This window comes from Blastomyces gilchristii (genome assembly GCF_000003855.2).
Source record: "Blastomyces gilchristii SLH14081 genomic scaffold supercont1.18, whole genome shotgun sequence".
NCBI classification, from domain to species: Eukaryota; Fungi; Ascomycota; class Eurotiomycetes; order Onygenales; family Ajellomycetaceae; genus Blastomyces; species Blastomyces gilchristii.
Window position 1 is genome coordinate 1,322,916 of NW_003101665.1, and position 14,500 is coordinate 1,337,415.

General features: G+C 47.1%; 4 protein-coding genes across 4 annotated transcripts; 2 read left to right on the forward strand and 2 right to left on the reverse strand.

Annotated features, from left to right (window-relative positions):
* Positions 1-17: 17 nt before the first annotated feature.
* BDBG_07384 (uncharacterized protein) lies at positions 18-2,643 on the reverse strand. Its single transcript, XM_002622386.2, has 3 exons — positions 1,838-2,643; positions 1,198-1,682; positions 18-1,122 (listed from the first exon to the last, which is right to left on the reverse strand). Exons 1-3 carry the CDS (start codon positions 1,868-1,870, stop codon positions 381-383), a joined length of 1,260 nt encoding a protein of 419 aa, XP_002622432.1. The 5' UTR covers positions 1,871-2,643; the 3' UTR covers positions 18-380.
* On the forward strand, positions 2,161-7,554 carry BDBG_07385 (ATP-binding cassette, subfamily G (WHITE), member 2). The gene is made up of 5 exons (XM_002622387.2): positions 2,161-2,580; positions 2,658-3,604; positions 3,690-4,759; positions 4,822-6,249; positions 6,352-7,554. The coding sequence occupies exons 2-5, from the start codon at positions 3,037-3,039 to the stop codon at positions 6,586-6,588; spliced, it is 3,303 nt and encodes a 1,100-aa protein (XP_002622433.1). The 5' UTR covers positions 2,161-2,580; positions 2,658-3,036; the 3' UTR covers positions 6,589-7,554.
* A 1,368-nt stretch (positions 7,555-8,922) lies between these two features.
* BDBG_07387 (uncharacterized protein) lies at positions 8,923-12,987 on the reverse strand. The gene is made up of 5 exons (XM_002622389.2): positions 12,872-12,987; positions 12,474-12,758; positions 12,099-12,415; positions 11,211-12,039; positions 8,923-11,124 (listed from the first exon to the last, which is right to left on the reverse strand). The coding sequence occupies exons 2-5, from the start codon at positions 12,516-12,518 to the stop codon at positions 10,690-10,692; spliced, it is 1,626 nt and encodes a 541-aa protein (XP_002622435.1). The 5' UTR covers positions 12,519-12,758; positions 12,872-12,987; the 3' UTR covers positions 8,923-10,689.
* BDBG_07388 (uncharacterized protein) lies at positions 12,964-14,428 on the forward strand (the record flags this gene model as incomplete). The annotated part of the gene is made up of 4 exons (XM_002622390.1): positions 12,964-13,001; positions 13,449-13,648; positions 13,864-14,042; positions 14,069-14,428. The coding sequence occupies 4 exons, from the start codon at positions 12,964-12,966 to the stop codon at positions 14,426-14,428; spliced, it is 777 nt and encodes a 258-aa protein (XP_002622436.1).
* Between the last annotated feature and the right edge of the window lie 72 nt (positions 14,429-14,500).

Sequence of the window (14,500 nt, forward strand, 5' to 3'; positions counted from 1 at the left end):
TTAATCTGGCTACGATGGTTTTATAGGGATTTGTTGTTCCGTTGTGCTCAAACTAACAACAATTAGTTTAACTAAATAACTAGCCTTTTTAGAAGAAATACCGAGTCGAGCTTATCGCAGCATCCCCCGCACCGAGGCATCACAGAGCAACAATGCGGGCCTTAAGCGGCTCGGAAAGCCGGACCTGGGCTCGCAGCATGTCGACCTTCCAAGTTCCTTGTGGCGGGGAAATTCTCGAATGTGATGGTATTTGCTCAGGGACTACAATAAATAATAACATTATTCAATGAATGAAGGCGTCTATGGCGAGAGGCATACGATCGTTTATCGAATCTACCAGATAACTAACCACTCTCATAACAATTCCACACTATATGTCCTTACTTGCTAACAGACACATTCTCGAACCCATCCTGCAAAAACCCCTTCAAGCCTTCAAGCGCCCGTTCCAACGCCTGTGTCTCCATAACAAACCCAATCCTCACATAACCCCTATAATCCTTCACATCCCCATCCCCATCCCCAACCCCATTCCCAAAACATACACTCCCCGGCACAACCAACACCCCTTCCTTCTCCAGCAACTTCTCACAAAACTCCACATCATCCACTGGCTTCCCCATCTTTGAAAACCTCACAAAAGCCACAGTCCCACCCACAGGCTTCACCCACTCACACGCCCACCGATGCTGCTCAATAAACCCCTCTAACAACCCTAGATTATGCCGCGCGAGCCCATTATTGCGCTTGAGCAGGTTATGCAAACACCCCTCGTCCAACGCGTAGTGGGCGATTTCCTGGTCCAGCTGGCTTACTGAGATCATCGTGTAAGGGCGCCAGGACTCGCATGCCCGCACCAAGTCAACGTTGGGCGAAGCGAGCCAGCCGACCCGGACGCCGGAGAGGGAGGAGGCTTTGGACATTGATCCGGAGACGATCACGTTCTCGTAGCCTAGGGACATCATTGATGGTGGGAACTCCGGGTCGGCAGGTGTGATGGAGTGGAAGAGGGGTCTGTAGACTTCGTCGCTGATGACGGTTATAGAATGTTCGCGCGCGACTTCGATGATGGATTCGAGCGTTGAGCGTGGGATTATGGCGCCGGTGGGATTTTGGGGATTGCTTTGGATATCAATTAGTGATATAGTCCCGTAAAAAATAAAACAACAACCAAAACAAACAAACAATTTGACGTACTTAATCACAATAAACTTGGTATTTTCCTTAATCATGCCCTTCAACGCGTCAATATCTAGCCGCCAGTTATCCTCCCCTTTCGTCCTCCACAAGCTAACCTCCGCCCCCAACGCAGCGGGCTGCGTATACAGCTGCTGATACGTAGGATAGTGGCATATAACATGATCACCACGACTGCACAGGCCGTAGAATATCAGGAAATTCGCCAGCGATGCGCCTGGTGTTATGAGTACATTCTCTGCCGAGAGCGTGGTTGAGAGCTTGACCGAGTATAGACCGGCTAGGCGGTTGCGGAGCTTCTCTGTGCCACATGGTGGGCCATAGTCCATGTTTCTGGAAAGGAGGTCTGCGGATATGATACCATTTTCGTCGTTGGTGGAGGCGGATGGATTGTCGGAGAGTAGTTTGAGCTCTCTGAAGGGGATGGGGAGGGCGCAAGAACTAGTGATGTTGTGTTTAGCCTTGGGGCCGTTGACGTTGAGGTACTGGAGGGAAGTTGGGAGTTAGTTGGCCGGTTTTCTTGGTCGCATATCTATATAGTAGCTCTGGGAGAGGGACATATAGAATCGTTGGCCCCGGGCAGGGGGGGGGGAGGTGGGCGGTTATATATCCAGCGGGACGGCAAAGGGAGAGAACTTACATCCTCAAGGACGAATGGTGTAATTTTTACCATTGTGATAGTTCGCAATTTAATCTCCTGGATAGAAAAGGGGTAAATGTAGTATCGCGAGCCTTTTCTTCTGCTCTATTCCTGCTTCTCGTCCTGAATGTATATTAGGCGGGGTAAATCGGTCTCGTATCTTCAATTGCTCAACCAAGCCACAGCCCACATAACCCATTCGCCCTTCGCCGCCCTACACTCTACGCCCTTCCGTTGAGCAGCTCTAAATTCGTGATGAATGGGCGTATTCTGCAACAGACCTTTCGTTGCTTATTGAGTTGTACAGGATTGGCGTTTGTTGGATAAGCTGCACGGCCACAGCGGTTTCGGAATTGTGACGATGCCAAGATTCGGCCACAAAATGTCCATCTCCGGCGTTACCCAACCACAGCCGGTGTGTTCAAGAAAGGGCGCATTTATTGGAGATACAGGGACGAGATCAAGGGTATGCTGTCCAGTTATTTACCAGTATCCTGTTTTACACTGTGACTCCTGGCCAGGATACAAATCTTACGCATTTGCCGGGCTGGAAGCTTATTGTTGTTGGCAGTTAGTTGTAGAGCCGCATGGCATCATCTCCAATTACTGATCCCAGCCTCAGGATATCGACAATCGCAATAACCGGGCCCGGAGCATTAAGTGATTGGAGCTATCAACATCAAAGCATATATACGGAGTAGATATAACATAGTACAGAGCAGTAGCTGCGAGAGATGTTCCCGGTGAGTGCAACGCTCCTGGCGCAGTGATGACTAAGGTCTGACTAACCAATTGCTGGCCCCGAGGCAACGTCATGTAGACAACGGCCTCATCCCTCATCCACAACAACTCCAACTTCAGATCCACAGCCTTGAGTTGCTGCTGTCTGGCATCTCCGAGCAAGGCCGCTATAAAAATCTCTTGTCATCACGAACCTGTACGTGGATGCTTGGGTTTCGCAGCGAGAAGAAAATAAAGAGCCTATTCTAGCTACTAGAGACCAGGCTCCAGCCACCCCTATCACTCCCGGATGAACTAGGTTTCTACTCCGCAACTCCGTCTCCATGCTTCTACACTTGTTACCAATAACTACTTAAGGTTATACTGTCGCTTGGTGTGGCCTTTGCTCCGCCGTCACCTCGTCTCTGTTTATATGCGCCAACCGTCCGCCTTCCCTTGACCTCGTATAACCATCCGCGATGCGATCCCCTTCGCTCGCAACCTCCTTCCTCTACGCCGCCATTATTGCCTCGTCATCATCATCATGGCTCGCCTCCGCCTTTTCCAATTATTCGGATACATCTGTACTCCTTTCCTCAGAAATTGCCTTTCTGGATGATCGTCCAAAAGACTGCCCTCCATGTTTTAACTGCGAGCTCGAAGCCTTCCAGTGCCACCAGTTTGCAACCTGCAATAAATACAACGGGAAATGCAATTGCCCTCCCGGATTTGGAGGGGATGACTGTACTATTCCTCTATGTGGTTCCCTACCGGATGGGAAAGACAGAGCCCCTCGGAAGGAGAAATACTGCAATTGTACAGAGGGCTGGGAGGGCGTAAACTGTAATGTTTGCAAAACGGATGATGTCTGCAATGTTTTGATGCCAGAGGGCGAGGGTGGCGTGTGCTACAAAGACGGCGTTACCCAGAAGGAGAACTATCAGATGTGTGCGGTGACTAATCGCAAAATCGTTGATATGCTTGGGGACCAAAAGCCTGAGGTAACATTTTCTTGTAAAGCGGAGGACCATACATGCAATTTCCAGTGTATGTCTTTCCCTTATCCGTCTCCCTTTGGACATCGTACCGTTCTTCCTTTCGTGAATATCTCACTCACTAACACGCAATATAGTCTGGGTTGACCAAGTCGAATCGTTCTACTGCAACTTGGATACGTGTACATGGGGCATGGAGAGCACATACTCCCAAAATAAAACAACGTATAATTGCGAAAAAATAAACTGTCGATGTATTCCTGAGAGGATGCTGTGCCAGAGCAACGCGCTTGATCTCAGCGACTTTTTGAAGGACGAGATCAAGGGACCAGCTACGTTTACATCCATTTCAACCCGCGGAGGTAGCGACGAGGACGGAAGCAAATTTTCGGAGCCAGTTATGAATGACATGATCAAGAATGTCTTTGGCGATGGGGCTATCTTTTTAGAATGCCGTTCGGGAGAGTGTTTGTACAAAACTGATCTTCCAGGTTATAAAGCGCCTGTCAAAACCATCAATACCCCACTTATTGCGGGCGTCATTGCGGGCTGCTCGCTTTTTATCGTAGCCGTTATCTTGGGCATATGGTACTTGTCTAGGCGCTCGGCCTACCGTGATTATATTGCCCTACCTCTTGACGATTCCGATGATGAAGGCGCAAAACTTATGGCCGACCACAACCCTGCCTCTCTACACTTTGAAAATGTTGCCTATTATCTTAACGGGAAGCAAATTCTTTCGGGTATTCAGGGTTCCGCCCATCCAGGCCAAATCATGGCCATCATGGGAGCCTCTGGTGCTGGGAAAACAACATTCTTGGATATTCTTGCTAGAAAGAACAAACGTGGTACTGTGGAAGGTGTCTTCTACGTGAATGGCGAGAAGGTCGACGACGATGAATATCGTAACGTCATGGGATTCGTTGATCAGGAGGATACCATGTTACCCACTCTCACCGTCCATGAGACAATTTTAACTAGCGCTCTGCTCAGGTTGCCCCGGAATATGAGTAGAGCTGCGAAGGAGCAGAAAGTCTTCGAAGTCGAGAAGCAGCTTGGGATATATCACATCAAGGATCAAATAATCGGATCGGAGGAAGGAAAGGGGCGCGGGATCTCTGGTGGTGAAAAGAGACGCGTTGGTATAGCATGTGAACTTGTGACGAGCCCCAGTATTTTGTTTCTGGATGAACCTACTAGTGGCCTGGTGCGTTCCTGCTATCTTTCAATGGTTCTTGGTTTGGTATACTTATTACTAACTTTTTGTAGGATGCTTACAACGCATTCAATGTTGTTGAGTGCTTGGTGACCTTGGCTAAGAACTTCAATCGTACCGTCATCTTTACCATCCACCAGCCCCGTTCGAATATCGTGGCATTGTTCGATCAATTGATCTTACTGGCTGAAGGGAAGACCGTATACTCTGGGCCATTCGCAAACTGTCAACCATACTTCGACAATATCGGATATCCCTGCCCCCCTGGCTTTAACATTGCCGATTATCTCGTTGACTTGACCATGCATGCCAGTACCAATCACTCCCGATATGAGGATGAAATCCGTTTAGATGTCAGCCATGACGCTGCCAAAACCACTTCTAGCAGCCTACGAGCGGTCAAATCCATCGCAAGCGTGTCGAACGCATCCATGGACAATAGCGGCTCGGACCGAGCTCAGGAGTCGGGGTTCCGTCCCATGAGCAAACGTCGACAATCACTTAAGCAACGACAGGACAGGCAGCTCTATACAAGAAAGAGGGCGGCTGAAGTGGATACCCCATCTACTTTACGCACTGACGATGAAGAGACCATGGCCAGTAATCTTTCTGGAAGCGGCCAACAACGATCACGCCAACCAAACAATGTTACCCTTCGAGTCCTCGATGATCCAGATCACCCCCCTCCGACTGCAGCGGGATTCAGCTCCGACCTTGATCATCTAGTCTCCAGCTACATCGAATCCAACGTCGCAGCATCTATACGTGACGAGATCAATGCCGCCGTAAACAGCGCGGCAGAGGCAAACGGCGCTGCGAGCGCGGGACAGGAACCGAACTCCAACGGGTCGGTAAACAGATCGATGACTGGATACGCCAAAGTTGGCCTCATGAGGCAATTCATCATCCTTTCCCAGCGCACCTGGCGCAATCTATATCGCAACCCCATGCTCATGCTCACCCACTATGCAATCGCCATCGTGCTCGCGGTGCTATCCGGATACCTTTTCTACGGCCTGACAGACGACATAAAGGGCTTCCAAAATAGGCTTGGTCTGTTCTTCTTCCTCCTCGCCCTCTTCGGCTTCAGCACCTTAACCAGCCTAAATGTATTCTCAACCGAACGATTACTCTTCGTCCGCGAGCGTGCTAATGGCTATTACTCACCCATAACCTATTTCACCGCCAAGGTTGTCTTCGACATCATCCCGCTCCGCCTCATCCCTCCAATCCTCATGGGCGTCATCGTCTACCCTATGGTCGGGTTGATTCCAGCATGGCCCGAATTCCTCAAATTCATGCTCATTCTCGTTCTCTTCAACCTCGCCGCGGCCGGAATTTGCCTAACCATTGGCATCATCTTCAGAGACGGCAGCGTCGCCAATCTGATTGGTAGCTTAGTGATGCTGTTCAGTCTACTGTTCGCCGGCCTCCTTCTCAACCGCGATGCGATTCCGAAATCTGCACTGTGGCTTCAAACTGTAAGTTCTATTTTCCGAATCCCGTCCCTCCCCCTCCCCCCCCCAAAAGAAAATCCTCCTATATTTAGCTCTCAACACTAAAACCACATCCCTCGACACCAGCTCTCCATCTTCCACTACGGTTTCGAAGGCCTCATCGTCAACGAAGTAACATACCTCACCCTGATCGACCACAAATACGGCCTTGACATCGAAGTACCCGGCGCCTCGATACTAAGCGCCTTTGGCTTCAATACCTTAGGCCTGTGGCGCGATGTTATCGGCCTGGGCGTGTTCTCGGGCGTGTTCATCGTTATTGCATATGCTGCTATGCACTTTTTGCTTGTTGAGAAGAGATAGATATATATTATATACTTATATATATATATATATATGTGTGTGTGTGTGTGTGTGTGTGCATGTGTGCATGTGTGTGTGCATGTGTGTATGTGTTTGTGGTTATGCATGTCCATGAGTCGGGCAAAGGGAATGAGGTACCATTTTCTTAAGCTGTTATCTTTCTTATCTTTATTTACATTTTTCTTGCACGTTTCCTAGCCGTGTTTTGTTTTGTTTGTTATGTATTGTGTTGTTTAAGTTTCTATTGCATTTTTTTCCCCATCCCCTTTAAACCTGTTTTGGTGCATATATTTATCCACAGGGTTTCATGCACAGGTCTGCTACAGCAAACAGGGAACTCTATATGTCACAGCTAGACTTAAAAGGGTCTTACTCAGCACGGCTGATTTGTTACATTGACTGAACTAGCATGAATTTAAGATTTATATGAATGTCTAAGATATATAGATATATATTTATGTGTGATTCGGGATACCTTCTCTCCTTTTCTCAGACTTCTGTTTCTGGACATCAATCTAGCCTTCTATTCGTTCTCCCTGATCAATCATTTTTTGTGTGTAGATATTTAGGAGCCTGTGTACATAGACGTACATAATTCTCTTTGCTTTCTCTCCCTCTCCTGCTCCCCGGGCCGTTTCTGTCTCAAATCGAAGATTCATTCATTTCTTTTTTTCCCCTTTTTTTCGCGTTAAAACTTATTAGCGTATATATCGCACCTTGACAATCCTCGTGTCAATTACGTGAAATAATGGCCGTCTACTCTCACCATTTCCCTTTCCTCAGATGGGGATCCCCTATTTAAGAAGAACTCTAGGAAAATAGGGAATGAAACTGTGATTATCAAGAAGCTCAAACAATCAGAAAAGCCTGTCCAATCCTGGCCTGGCCTGGCTAGATAAGCATCCCTTTAGAGAGTTGCAAAACTGATCAAAAGTTTTAGTTGATGAGGGATTTCAGAGTTCTCACGTTCTAACACTTCTTCTCTTTTATTTCCAAGAGTGCTGAGGAAATCCTGAATCTTCTTCAGTAATTTAGTCCTCTGTCAGAGCTTCACCCTCAGAAGATTGAAAATCAACAATATTTAGAGCTTGGGTGCTTGCTCTTTTTCTTCATCCAGCCCAGAATCTGAAGCTCTGTTACACTTCATGCCCCTGACATCTCTCTCTTGTTCTGGACTAGGTCCTCCCAGCAGCAGCACAAATTCTTTAACCTTTTCAGTGACCATGAGGAGGGCAGATGGAAGGAATTGGCAGATTTGAAAATTGGCAACTATTTTCTGAACAAAGGATGCACAAAGACAACTGACAACAAAGGGTTACAACAACAAGATCAATGTAGAGAAAAATGCAGCAGAAGGGTATAATAGAAAGATGAAAACAACACGAACAACAAAGGTAGATAACAATCATATCAATAAAGGATCCCAATACAACACTTGGGAAGGAGCACAAAAGAGGTAAACAAAAGAGGAAAGAATAGGTGAGGCCAAGGAGGAATCCTCAATGAACACTAAACAATCAGTGCGTCAAGAACGAGAAGAGTTTGGTGATATCTTAAGAGAGGTTATCCGGAGGAGGGAGGAGACAGGTATTGGAGGGATTTTCCTGCAGACCCCTCCTCTACTCGAATATTTCTTCTTCCCGAGTTGATAAATATCCTACCCGCTTGTAGGATGAGTGATCATGCAAAGTATTTGCAAGTAAGAACATGAATGAAGTAGAATCCGGATCACGTAACTCCGTAACTGATCAACAAACCGCACTCCTAGTGATGATAATGGTAAGTTAAGTACAAGTTGACAGATGAGTTGAATAAATATCATAGTAAAGATTCACGGGAGGAGCAAAGAAGTAAGCAGAAGGAATAGTTAACCAACTTGGGCTAGGGTCTTCAGCTCTCAATGGTGTCTAGCCACAACTGGGATTCTCTCAGTCTTCTTATCAATGGGGAATTCTTATAGGTTTTTATGAGCTCCTCCGAACCATCGTTGGAGTGTATTCAGCGAGGTATGACAGCGGGTATCTGTCAATCCTAATCATTATTACCTTCGCCGAGAGGCCTTCCTTCGCGAAACCGCGGTCATCTGCGTTTTGTTCGAACGCAGAAACCAAGCAAATATTTGATACCCAAAGTTGGATCGGGGTGTTGAATAATAGCCAGGTGCAGTGCTGGAAATTATATGGTAACTAACCCAAGTACAACCCCTTTTTGAGCAATCCATTAATCACACAATCAGGCTATTAGACCTATCATCATTGCACACGAACCTACTAGACATTCGATCTATTTGATGTTTTTTTTTTTTTTTTTTTTTTTTTTTTTTTTTTTTTTTTAAATTTTCCTTCGCGTCTCCTTCCAGGTTGTTCACAGCCCGGATTGCCGCTTCATAGTCATTATCACTAGAGTCTCGAATCAGCTCATTGTGAGGACTTCAGGCGTGATTCGGACGATTTTTCTCAGTGACATACGCCCCAGCTCCTAGCCAACGAATCTATTTGCATATTCATGCGTTCACTCTGCCCGTTTGGCTGTGGGTGGTAGGCGGTCTTCATCCAATATAATTGCATTGAAACGCAGGTCTCGATCCGAGATGACAGCAACTGCCATTGACAGACGACGCGGGTATAGAAGGCGTCCGCTTATTGAGCGATAGTCCAAGTTCTGGTCACTTCACCAGTTTCCGATTTTAACTGCCGGCATCAAAATGTTGCTCAAAATGTTGCTCGTTATTTTTCGTCATCTTTTGATCTCTTTGCTGGGAGAATTGCGGCTTGTTGGAAGGGTAGAAGTGTTCGCAATTTCGTGCAGCATGACATCCGGTTTTGAGGGATCGAAAAATTCGCCAACTGTTTTAGACATTTATTCACCTAAGGTGGACATCAATAGTGACTCTCGTAGGCGATAATATATCGTTGGCCATGATGATATTGCATCCGAGGGAAGTTGTAGCCCATATATGCGCCGGAGTCGGAAGGTACAACTATTCTGCAACCCCCCTCGCGCCACCCCAGAGAGCATAGGGATCCAGGATGAGAATGGATCATGTCGGCAAAAATAATTGGCAGTTCCTCGCCAGTTTTTTTTTACCGCCAAATAGCGTAAAGTGTTTGGTGAAATAGGCATCTGGCGAAACAATGAGAGTTCACCTTGCATCAGATTGTTATATCAAAGACGGCATTTTCTCAATTTTCACTCCCAAAGCCTTAGAACAACTCATATCCTGGAGCGAATCCATGAAATACCAACTCTCATGTTTTTGAACACCATCAGCCTCGTGGTGGATGATATACTCAATCCTAGCCGGATTGGGTAGGTCTTCGCTCCAAGCCAGAATATTTGAGATTGGCAGCGAGGGTTTTAATTGTACTATCTCAGAGGGCTTTGGCTTAGTTGTGCAAAACGGGCAAGCAAATCCTCAAGAAATAGGGGAAGTTAGTAAAATATAAAATAATACATGGCAGCAACTTCTGAGTTGATTTTTAACTTCGGTGGTCCAGCAACTGGAGATTAGATTCTTGCAATGACACGTTTCTCAGCGCCCATAGTAAGGATAAATAAATGAGCCTGCGATAGTTAACCTGCTGCCAAACTAGACGATGACCGTGGCCCGAGTGGAAGGCGAGTGATCTTAATATTTTCTCCTTGTTCAAAATTCAGACAGCCAACACTGATGACACTCGACTCGATGATATCCCATTTCTGTTTTCCATACTTCATATTCTGGATGCACCATCGCATCACTTGATGGCTGTTTCGCACAAGCGCGAGAAATCAATATGAAGGAATCGCGCCTGACGTAGGAGTTGATATCGATGTAGCCATCTGCCAGCTGCGCAAGTATAAGGGTCAAGGAGCATAGTGCGTGTTAGTATATCAGATCTGATTCCCATGGGGGGTAAGATATACGTATATATATACATGCTTCATATCATGCTAGTCCTAGTATTGCCAAACGAAAAACGGCTGGTGGACAAGTTTGCATAAAGTTAAGATGAATAATGTGTTTTTGATAGAGCCTAGTTCTATGCTTATATCTTGATGTTGGGAAGGCGTTGCGGCTGGGTGGTCACATCTGGAACACTCCACCAACCCATCAAATCATTATTTTGGGTTGTAGAAGTACATCACCGTATCAACCACTGGATCGTGATTCAGCTGCCACCAATCAACTTGACGAAGCACCTTTCCCCGACAAGAAATAGTAGTTTGGCTAGGTAATTTCGCAGTATATTCATCCCTAGGCAACAGTGGGATATAGGGGCTCGGCACAGTTTGTTCGCTTTCGGGCGTTGCGTCTGCTTCGACGACATTTAGCGACAAGCGTAGGCTCCACTCGAGTTGACGGACTGGGATAATGTCGCATACGGTGGCGCCACCTGCAACTCGATCGAGGCGATCAAGAAGAGGAGATTGGGTCTCGGAGCAGTATTCCATAAAACGAGCACAATAATCCAAAATGTAGGAGGCCTTGGGGTCTACCATTACGTAGAGTCTGCGTAAGTGTACTAGGTCTTCTAGATCGGGGAGGTCCCGTGTCTAGATTAATTAGACAAGGTTCTTGTTAGAATGGAAAAGCTGTAGCCTGGGAGAAGCGTGGGGGATAAATTTTTTTCAAACCATACAAATAACCCGGGGGGCTGGACATAAGCCAGTTCCTCAAGAAGCGGACAGAGAACTCTGAGTTTACGAATGGGTAGATGGGATGGCGAAATGGGCGTTGTCATGGCGAGCATTCGAAGAGAACGAAAATCGCGCCCTAGATGGGCAATGAACTGGTCGATGCTTAGGTATGTCAATCGAGCAGCTATCTCGTCCCAGGAATTCCAGGAACTTTCACGGTTAGCAAGCGATTTACCCTCAAGTGCGAGCGATTCGAGTGATCGATAATCCTTCCACACGAACGACGTCCCCTGATCAACCCTGCGGGTGTGGTATCTGGAGATGCGAAGATGTTTCAGACACGCAACGTCGACTGCTTTCAAGAATGTTTCCTCAATAGAATCTGAAAATCCATAATCGTAATACACATGGCCAAGTAGATCAAGCGACTGTAAGCAAAGCTTATCGGATGTGTGCACAAACGGCTCAAACAGCACCGAAGTCGGGTCACCTTCACCGTCATATACGCATTTTGGCGCACAGTGTGGATAGCCACAATGGTAAGTCAAGTAACCCCACAACATTGCCCAATTGCCGAAGCGGAGCGTCAACGACTTCAGAGTCTGACGGTGGGTGTAAATAGCGTTTCTCAAGCCTAGAATTTCGGCTTCCGTACTGGCCTTGATGGAAAGTGACCGGAGAGGGCATTGAGACAAAAGCTCGATTTTCAGTATATCAAGAGGATAAGCACGGTTTGTAACACGTGGATCGCCATCGTAAGTAAAGGCAGTTATTCCTTTGGTTGCAAATGCTTCCATTAGGTCGTCCGGGGGAACAGGATTTGAGGCCCAGCTTGTTCAATCAGCGCATTGAATCATTATAACGATTTCATTTTGCGGAGGAGGGCATACATAACCTCGTCCAGAGAATGCATTTCGCGAACGCAACCCAACAAAAGCTCCATCGCCAGCGACTCGCCCCGTTCGAAGGAATCAGACTCGTTTGGAAATAAGATGGACAATTTCTTGATAGCCGGACAGAGAGTCTTCCTGTCTCTATACAGGCCACGAAGTTGCGTGAGCCAGACCGGCGAGTATTCTGGTTTCGATCGTGGTCGCAATGTGTTATCCAACTCAATGATAGTGTGCTGGTAAAGCAGGGGGGTGGTTTTTCGGCGTAGAGAGCGGGATACGCAGCACAACGCAGCACGGTCCCGGTAACGCAGAATCTATGCTAGATGTTAATATGACATTGCGAACAGGAGCAACGCAAACGAGGCATCATACATGGGAGCCTATAAGCCAGATAATTTCAATAGGAAGGTTCTCCATGGTCGAGCAAGTTGGCTGGTGCGGATGTAACTACTATGGCCCGTCAAATGGGCTTCAAGAGGGTGGTTTGGGTCCTGACAGCGACGTTAGAGTAACTCGGCTTCTGCGTTTTCAACAGAGGCAGAAGGTTCCTGTATTTATGACGGAGAACTGTGACTGACTCATTATTGGCGGGGCCTGTACGGATGTAATTACAGATTGCTTGAGCGAACTAAATAGGTGGCTGTCAACAAGTCCGAACTATATCGGGTCAGACCCATTTATACAGACATACGGAACCTGTGGAAGAGCTGCACGAGTTGCGCATACGGCCATACAAACATAGCTCGATCGCTTAATGACATCAAGCTTACCTGAGGCAGCGATGTACTGTACTGTACATGGGATGCTAGAGCTGATTATCTCTCCGGGTCCTGGTAAAACGCGTAACTAGAAGAAGCTCGAGATGTATATGGAGATGATGTTTTGCATACTGGCTTGGCTGTAAGGGCGGCAAGAATTTCATAAATAATAGGAGCATCACGTCCCTCCCGAGACTGGATTAATACTGAGTAAAACTCCTGACTCTTCTGCCTTATTTATTCTATCTGTCTCATCTTGTGAATAAGGAAACGTCTGTTGAACTTTTCCTTGTTTTCACTCTCAATCCCTTATCTGCACTTCTCTTCCCCAGTAAAAAATGTTAGACATCACCAGAGTCACTATCATCGGAGTAAATTCCCCCTTTGTTTCATCTATGATCCCCTTCATGTATTCATACCCCCACCTATCTACATAGCGCTGAACCATAATCCCAATCCCCAACAACCTCCTTGCCGCACGGGCGGGTGGGTTTGAGCCTACTCTATCGTTTCCCCCAATCTGATAACTTGACACCTACAGGCTGCTGGCCACCTAGGCCAACACATCTTAACTACCCTAACCTCCGAGCGCAAACTCATCACCCAAATCCTCCCCCGCACCAACTCAACATCCACCTTCCCCGAGGGCATCCCAGTCATCAGGGCCAATTTCAGCTCGGTCGAACTCTCTCAGGCACGCTCTACGGGGCCAAGATGCGATCATTAGCGTCGTGGGGATTGGTGGTGTATCCGACCAGATCAATGTCATCGACGCAGCTGTTGCTGTTGGTGTGCGCCGATTCATGCCAGCGAGTTTGGCAATCATCCCGAGTCCGACCATAAGCGGTTGCCGGAGATGACAGCGACGCAGACGCAGAAGATAGCTGTCATGAAACACCTAGCTAAGAAGGTCGTAGAAACAGAAGGCAGATTCTCGTGGACGGCGATTGCGGTAGGAAATTTTTTTTTTGATTGGGTACGTTTTTTTGGTCTATTTTGTCTAGGTATTCTTCTCTTGTTCATATATATACCCCCAGCTGTGAGGAGAGAGAAATGGGTTAAACGCCGAGGTGATATCTTAATTGACCTTGATGATAGTCTATTAAACGATTCCCGGCCTTCGGTTTCGACCTACCCAACAAGGCGGCCCGAATCTACGACTGAGGCAACGAACCCATCACAGGTGTGCTCATCGATTCAGTCTGCCAGGCCGTAGTCGGCACCTTTTTCAACCCGACCGAAACGGCAAACAAATTCCTGCGCATCAGGTCCCTGCAGACGACGCAGAACCAAATTCTAGCGGCCTTCGAGCAGATTTCGGACTCCAAATGGGCCGTCGAGAGAATCTCAACCAATGAACTCTATCGAGCTGGAAAGGAGAAGCTGGAAAAAGGGGAAGAAGGGTGGATTTTGGATATTCTTTGTACGCAGATTTTTGCCAATGGAGGGGATCGTTCGATTGTTGCGACGAGGGAAGATTCGGTTAATGCATTGGTTCGAGTTCGGGAGGTGGAGTTGGCGGATGTGATTAGGGATATTCGTCGCAGAGAGTCGAGATATGTAGAATAAGTTGCATGAAAGCCGGAATATCATATAATATCAAGGTTGATTTCAACCCCTTACGCGCACGTAAACAAGTAA